The following is an 8,387-nucleotide window of genomic DNA, read 5'->3' as shown; positions in this document are numbered from 1 at the left end:
TATGTATCTGTTACATATTTTTTCCTCACTCATTCTCTTTATCTATCATGCTTTCTACAACTATCAACATGGACAAAAAACCGTATGCAGAATATCTCAGAAAGTAGATAAAAAACCTCTTCCAGTCCTGTGGATTGATGAGGTAAGTACTTGACTCTTTTCTTCCCTATTCTTCTAGAAAAGTATAGTGCCACCCTCTCTTGTTAATCTCTGCAATTACCCACGACAACAGCATCAGACACATTTCACTTCGGAATTACCGTCAAGGCATTTTCACACACTGCAACCCTGCAGGAAGATCTTCGGTATCATTGATTGAGAATACACTCACTTGCTAACCTGAGCTCATTTTACACTGAATTTTGATATGTGCACCTGCACTCTTGTATATGCCCTTATACGCACATACATGCTAACTCATTTTCCGTACTGTCCAGTCACTGACTGTACATTCTGGCATGAAAAGCGACACTGCTATTCAGACTCACTTGAATAAACATCTATCCCATATATACTTTAATGATCCTCTCTCCTGATATGCAAAATTTTTCCTCAGCCATGCATTTCTTTCTCTTCCTCGATCATTCATTTCCTTTTCTTGGAACGTCTCTGGAGGGGGAGTGATGTAGTGGCTTCATGCAGGCATAGCATGGACTTGATCCTAAATCACCAAATTTCACTTAACTGTTTAACAGCATTTTCTCACAGTAAAAGAATAGTTTTTCTGTGAATGACAGCAGTTACATTTGCCAGATGCCTTCACTAAGCAGAATGTCTTTACCACTTGACCCTTCTAATCTCTTTGAGGCCACCAAAAGCTAGAATAGAGATAACAGAACGCCAATGAAATCGATTGTTCTCAGCAATATGTCTATCCTTCTGGCTGGTTTTGGATAGCTATAAAAACAAGAACTCCATAAGCCAAAGTCAGTTAGTGAGAGTGACTGACAGAGTGACTGGCTCAAGCAAAATGCTGTCTCAACTGAGGTAACTTCACAGAGTGACAACTATGGAATTAACCAACGTAGAAGCTGTCTCATCTCACACTCTCTCATTTTCCCTGACTCACTTTCTTTTCTCTGTAACATTACCATATCTCTCCATATATACTACTATGAGATCATGTACACACATACTGGCTGAAATTAACTCTTTTTACCTCGCATGCTTTTCCATTTATTAATTATACATACCAACCCATCATGGTTTTGGATATATACAAAGTAACGGTAAATAAATATTTCTTTACAACTTCAATCACTGTTCTTCTTCCAACTTGCATACTGGCAACCAACACCTTAACTACATTACTTACAAAATGGTAACTCACCAACTAAGAACTAACCGTTACAGATATATATGTATACATGTATATATACGCATACATGTGTATACATAAAGGCAAACACACAAAGCTACACAGATACATGCACTGGCGTACTTTCAGGCATGTACATATCCATCCATATATCAAAGTTTATTGCCTCCTTTGACATTTACTCTCCTCTTTCTTTTTCTTTCCATATTTTCAGAATGCTAAAGTTGATACAGATACTGCTCAGAAGTTCCAAGACGAGGTGGGAACACCAATGAAAATAATGACTGGAGTTAAATATGGTCTCCTAAGTCTTGGCATTTTCCTCATACTTTTGGCTCTGTTGCTACTGATGCGTAATGCAATTGTATCTGAAACTAAGGTACTGTCATATTTTTGGTTAAATCATGCATTTTCTGTTCATTTGTATAATAATAATAATAATAATAATAATAATAATAATAATAATTATTATTATTATTATTATTATTATTATTATGAAAAAGCAAAAACAAAACGAAGGAATAGTTTTTATTATTAATATTATTATTTTGATTTCAAACTCCCACTTAGAGTCTATGCTATCTTTCTTCTTTACAAAGTCAGTAAAATAATATAAAGATCAGGAACCAGAGATTGATTTGCATGCATGCATGCATACATACATAAAAAGAGGTTAAGAGTCCATACAAATCAAAAATTATGGTTAAAAAAAGTGAATAAAATTGGAAAAGGCACAGGAGTATATTTTAGAGAATGTTTAATATTTTTGTTACAGTGCATGATTTAAAATATAAGTGGTATATGTATCATCATCATCAACATCATTTTTGACCATGGCTGGCAAGCTGGAAGGCTGCACCACACCCCAATCTGATTTGGCATGGTGTTCTATGGCTGGATGCTTTTCCTAATGCCAACTACTCCGAGAGTGTAATGGGTGATTTTATGTGTCATTTGTATGACACCGTTATCTTCCATGACTGCAATTTTGCTTGGCTTGATGGGTCTTCTTCTCAAGCATGACATAATGGCAAAGGTTTCGGTCATTGCCTCTGTGAGGTCCAACACTTGAAAGGAACTCAGCCACTTTGCCTCTGTGAGGCCCAGTGCTTGAATGGCACATTTTACATGCCACCAGCATGGGTGCCAGTTACGTGACACCAACATCAGCCATGACTATAATTTCACTTGGCTTGACGGGTCTTCTCAAGCACAGCATATCGTCAAAGGTCTTGGTCACTAGTCATTGCCCCTGTGAGGCTCAAAGTTTGAAGATTAAGCTTCATCACTTTGTCCCATGTCTTCTTGGGTCTACCTCTACCATGGGTTCCCTCCACAGTTAGAGATCAGCACTTCTTTACACAGCTGTCCTCATCCATACGCATCACATGATCATATCAATGCAGTCGTCTCTTTTCCACACTACGTCTGATGTATATGTCTAGCAACAGGACTCTGCACCATGCCACACAAGCAGGAGAACCCAGTCATATATATACATATATATATATACATATATAAGGATCTTGAGTAAGGCCAAAACAATGCGAAGTAAATATAAGTTAAAGTACAAGAAAACAAATATGTGAATTAATGTAGACTCACCTTGTATTCAGTATTTAGGGGTTATGACCCCATTTTCAAGAAATTGAGGAATGTTGCCAATGTGTGTGGGTGTGTTATTCTGTTTGTATACCTATACATCCCAATTTATTGTTTAACTGTTTGTATGACACATCTTGTATATATGGGCTTCCCATGTGACCAATAAAAGAAAGGAGTATTAATATTATTAGGTTGTAGTAGTGGCATAGAAATGTCAAGTTCCTCACTAATTGTCAGCACCTCATCCTTTCCTCTACAAAATTGTTGAATGTAACAAATGATTTTTTTTTTTTTTTTTTTTCTGTTTTTAAATTAATTGATGACAAAATGGTTTCTAAACCTCTCTTTTTTCTGTTTCAGCGACATGGTTACGAACAGATATAAGCATAACATTAGTGAACCAATTTTCCCCTTTTACCAATCTATTCAAAAAAGTCTCCAGTTCGAATCACAACTTTAATGACTTTATTATAAGACAGTTGAATGGTTTAAAAGAAGAACACGTTGTTGTTGTTGTTATTATTATTATTATTATTATTATTATTATAAAGGTGGCAAGCTGACAGAATTGTTAGCATACTGGACGAAATGCTTAGCGGTATTTCACCTGTTGCTCCATTCTAAGTTCAAATTCCACCAAGGTCAACTTTGCCTTTCATCCTTTCAGGGTCAATAAATTAAGTACCAGTTGAGTACTGGGGCCGATGTGATTGACTGTTCCCCTTCCCACAAAATCCAGGCCGTGTGCCTATAGTAGAAATTATTATTATTATCATCATTATCATTATTATTATTATTTTTATCAAAGCACCAAGCTGTCAGAATTGTTAGCATACCAGACAAAATCCTTAGCAGTATTTCTTCCAGCTTTATGTTTTGAGTTCAAATACCACTGAGATTGACTTTGCTTTTCATTTTGTCAGGGGAAATAAAATAAGTACTAGTTGAGCACTGGGGTTGATGTAATTGACTTTCCCTCCCCTCAAATTGCTGGCCTTGTGCCAAAATAAGGAAGAATTATCATTAGCTAAACAAAATTACAAATGTGTTCTGAATTTGAATTTTGCTAGGGTTGACTTCACCTTTCATTCTTCTGGGGTTATCAAGATAAGAACAATTATTAGACCAGACTAGACATAACCTACTGCTGATGCAACAAAATTGATATGACCTCTTCAAGAGTTGTGCTCCTGACCAGTTATTATTATTATTAACCTGGCAAAATTGTTAGCATGCTGGACAAAATGCTTAACAGCATTTCGTCCACATATACTTTCTGAATTCAAATTCACTGAGGTTGACTTTGCTTTTCATCCTTTCAGGGTCGATAAAATAAGTACCATTTGAGCACTGTGTTTGATGTAATTGACTAGTCCTCTTTCCCCCAAATTTCAGGCTTTGTGCCCGTAGCAGAAAGGATTTTTATTATTATTAAGGCAGTGAGCTGGCTGAATTGTCAGCATGCCAGACAAAATGCTTAGCAACATTTCATCTGTCTTTATGTTCTGAGTTCAAATTCCATCAAGGTTGATTTTGACTTTCATTCTTTCAGGGTTGATAAAATAAGTACCAGTTGAGCACAGGAGTCGATGTAATTGACTTCCCTTCCCTTAAAAAAAACCCAGACCTTGTGCCTTTAATCAAAAGGATTATTATTATCAATCATCATCATCATTATTATTGTCATCATTATCATCAGTCTGATAGCAGTAACAGTAGAACACAGGACAAAATATTTTGCAGTATTCAATTATGTTTCCTTATATCTCAAATTCAAATCCTGCCAGGGTAGACTTTGCCCTTTCATTATTCATTTCTATGCTTTGTCTTTTCTGTAATCTTAGCCCAAGCCCTACTGAAAAGTCTACTTTGACTTTGGTTTCTCTACAATTTTATTTTACAAACTTCCCAACAGAAACTTTTGGCACTTTGCATCTTGAAGTCAATCAATTTCATAAGATTTAGAAGGACAAGAAAGCATTGTACAATAGAACAAGTAATCAGCCTTTGCTTAGTGAAATCTATGACCTGGTTTTGATTCTCAGCTTCTGCTGGTTAACTTTATACAACTGGTGCTAATGTTTGCCTTAAAAAAAAGGCAATGAATGTCATACAATTTTATTCCCCTTCCCTATTCAAGTTGTGGTTTTGAGTAAATCTGGAGAAATTGTTGAAAAATTTTAGTAATTGTGCAATACATAGATAATTTATATAAAAATCAAATTTATTATTACATCGGTCACTTAATCAATGTTTTATTTATCCCTGGTAAGCATTGTAGAGCAAGAAATAAGGTCCCAGGCTGCTGAGTACCACATTATATGGGCCAGCATAATCAGTAAGGTATTGAACAAAGTGCTTTGTAGTATTTAGCTTCATCCCTTTACATTCTGTTCCAGGCCAAGACAAGACGTATTAGGGCCAAGTCAAGTATTAGGGTCCATTTATACCCTTGCCCTAAAATTTGTGCTCATGGTAAATTTCAAAATTCTCTTCATTATTATTTAGATGGTGAATAGCAAAACCTATGGAACAACAAACAAAATGCTCTGCAATGCTTAACTTCATTCCTTTACATTCTAAGTTCAAATCCTGCTAGGTTCACCTTTGCCTTTCATCCAGCTCAGGTTGATAAAATAAAATACCAGCCAGTTATTGAGGCTGATTTAATTAACTAAGCCCCTCCCCATTAAATTTCTGGCCTTGTGCCCATATAATGAGTGATTATAAATTTTTTGTTATAGTTTCATTAATTTATTTTCAGATATAGTGCCTGGTGCTCTGTATTTTCTATTGAAATTAATTAATTACCTTTATATCAATAAAATTTTATGAAATCTTTTAAACTATTTCTTGTTTATATATTTTATTTTCTCTTTTAAAACATCCATCATCATCATCATCATCATACATCTGTTTTTTCATACAGGCATCAGTGTGTTTGTCTTGCATCATCTCAACAATTTTTCAGTTCTTCCTCATCTACCACACCCAGAGGAAAAGAGAAGCATCCAACTTTGTTGTTATTGTTGTTTTATGTATGTATGTGTGTGTGTGTGTGTGTGTGTGTGTGTGTGTGTGTGTGTGTGTTAAAAACAAAAAGAAGAAAATACTTTGAGAACTTTATCATGGACAGAAAAGAGAAATTTACATTTTTATGAAACATGCTACCAGTTTCAATCATTTTAAAAACAATTTGGTCATGCTGTAAGTGAAGAGAAAATAAATTGAAAATTCTAAAAGTTCATGTGTATTTTCTAACTAAAGTCACATAGTGCTAATAGTTGGTTTCCTTGTGCTGGTTGCTGGGTCACAGTACTAGTAACAGCAATAGCTTTAGCAGTGGCTATATATATATGCCAGGGGGCAAGCTAGAGGTAGTAGATAGCTTCCATTATCTAGGTGACCAAGTTAGTAATGGAGGTGGATGCTCCAAGAGCATAGCTGTGAGAATAAAATTAGGATTGACAAAGTTCAGAGCACTCCTACCCCTACTGACAACAAAGGGCCTCTCTCTCAGAGTTGATGCTTGTGTGCAAACAGCCATGCTGCATGGCAGTGAAACATGGGCTGTGACAGCCAAGGAAATGTGTAGGCTTGAAAGAAATGAAGCCAGTATGCTTCACTGGATGTGCAATGTCAGTGTGTATGTCTGACAGAGTGTAAGCATCTTGAAAGAAAAGTTAGGCATAAAAGGCATCAGATGTGGTGTGCAAGAGAGACGACTGCACTGGTATGGTCATGTGATACATATGGATGAGGACAGCTGTGTAAAGAAATGCCGATCTCTAACTGTAAAGGGAATCTGTAGTAGAGGTAAACCCAGGAAGACATGGAACATGGTAGTGAAGCATGATCTTTGAACTTTGAGCCTCACAGAGGCAATGACTAGTGACCGAGACCTTTGACAAGGTGTTGTACTTGGTAGGATCCATCTAGCCAAGTGCATCTGTGCTGGTGGCATGTAAAGAACACCTCATGGAGACAAAGTGGCTGAGTTCCTTTCAGGCATTGGGCCTCATGAAGGCAAAGTGGCTGAGTTCCTTTCAGGTGTTGGGCCTCACGGAGGCACTGAACAAGATCTTTGGCATTATGTCATGCTTGAGAAGAAGACTCATCAGGCCAAGCAAAATTGCTGTCATGGCAAATACCGGTGTCTTGCAAATGGCACGTAAAAATACCCATTACACTCTCGGAGTGGTTGGCATTAGGAAGGGCATCCAGCTGTAGAAAATAGTGCTAAATCAGACTGGAGTCTGGTGCAGCCTTCCGGCATGCCAGCCTGGTTGAGCTGTCTAACCCACGCTGGCATGGCAACGGAAGTTAAATGATGATGATGATGATGATGATGTATGTATAACAAAGCAACAGAAGCAGCGTTAATATCAAAAGTTAGACTTTATCACCACTTAAAAGTGGATGCTGTATTAGAATACACAGTATTGCAATATTTACTATGTCCTTTATGACTACATACTTTTTCTTGTCTGTCCCAAACAACAATATTCGGCATGTTAAGCTTACACTTGACAGACATTCTGATGGGAATGTTCCACCAGTATTCTATGAGTTGATGTTTGTGTTCAATATCGTCATCATCGTTTAACGTCCGCTTTCCATGCTAGCATGGGTTGGACGATTTGACTGAGGACTGGTGAACCCGATGGCTACACCAGGCTCCAATCTGATTTGGCAGTTTCTACAGCTGGATGCCCTTCCTAACGCCAACCACTCTGAGAGTATAGTGGGTGGTTTTACGTGCCACCGGCACAAAGGCTGGTTAGGAGGTACTGGCAATGGCCACGCTCGAAATGGTGTATTTTACGTGCGACCTGCAGAGGAGCCAGTCCAGCGGCACTGGCAATGAACTCGCTCGAATGTCTTTTCACATGCCCAAGTGCCAGGAAGGCAACGTTGGTAACGATCACGCTCAAATGGTGCTATTTACGTGCCACCGGCACGGAAGCCAGACAGCTGGTGCTCTGGCAACGATCACGCTCAGACGGTGCTCTTAGTGATCTACTGGTACAGGTGCCATCACAATTTCGCTTTCACTTGCCCCAACAGGTCTTCACAAGCCGAGTGCCATCACGATTTTGCTATATATATATTAATGCTTGTTTTTATTTGAGTTATAATAAAAATAATTTTACATTAAACTGAAGGATTATTCAATAATTTTTGTAGAATACCCATTTACAAGAATAGTGTTGACATTAACTTCAAAGTTTTAGCTTGTTTAGCCTATATTGGACAGTTCAATGAAAGCTAAGCAGACTAAACTGCTAGACTATTCTTGTAAAAGAATAATATATGTGTGTGTGTGTGTATGTTGTGCTTCCATTGTCTTGATAAGCATGCACTAATTGTAAGCACAAAAATCAGTTACACAAAAACAGTACTTTTTATTTTTACAATCATCATTGAAAGATTGTTGGCCAGCCATTGAACAAGAAGAAATATT

At 37.3% G+C, this 8,387-nt stretch overlaps 1 protein-coding gene across 1 annotated transcript in view; it reads left to right on the top strand.

Moving 5' to 3' along the window:
- LOC106874987 (lysosome membrane protein 2) overlaps positions 1 to 5,769 on the top strand; it is a 54,432-nt gene extending 48,663 nt beyond the window's left edge. Inside the window, exons 11-13 of the mRNA XM_014922921.2 lie at positions 91 to 142; positions 1,533 to 1,697; positions 3,284 to 5,769. Coding sequence (XP_014778407.1) covers positions 91 to 142; positions 1,533 to 1,697; positions 3,284 to 3,307 — 241 coding nt within the window. The 3' untranslated portion in view covers positions 3,308 to 5,769. The remainder of the gene's footprint in view (positions 1 to 90; positions 143 to 1,532; positions 1,698 to 3,283) is intronic.
- Positions 5,770 to 8,387: the final 2,618 nt, after the last annotated feature.

The sequence above is a fragment of the Octopus bimaculoides genome, chromosome 5, assembly GCF_001194135.2.
Source record: "Octopus bimaculoides isolate UCB-OBI-ISO-001 chromosome 5, ASM119413v2, whole genome shotgun sequence".
In the NCBI taxonomy this organism is placed as follows: Eukaryota; Metazoa; Mollusca; class Cephalopoda; order Octopoda; family Octopodidae; genus Octopus; species Octopus bimaculoides.
This window is presented reverse-complemented; position numbering and strand designations above follow the sequence as displayed.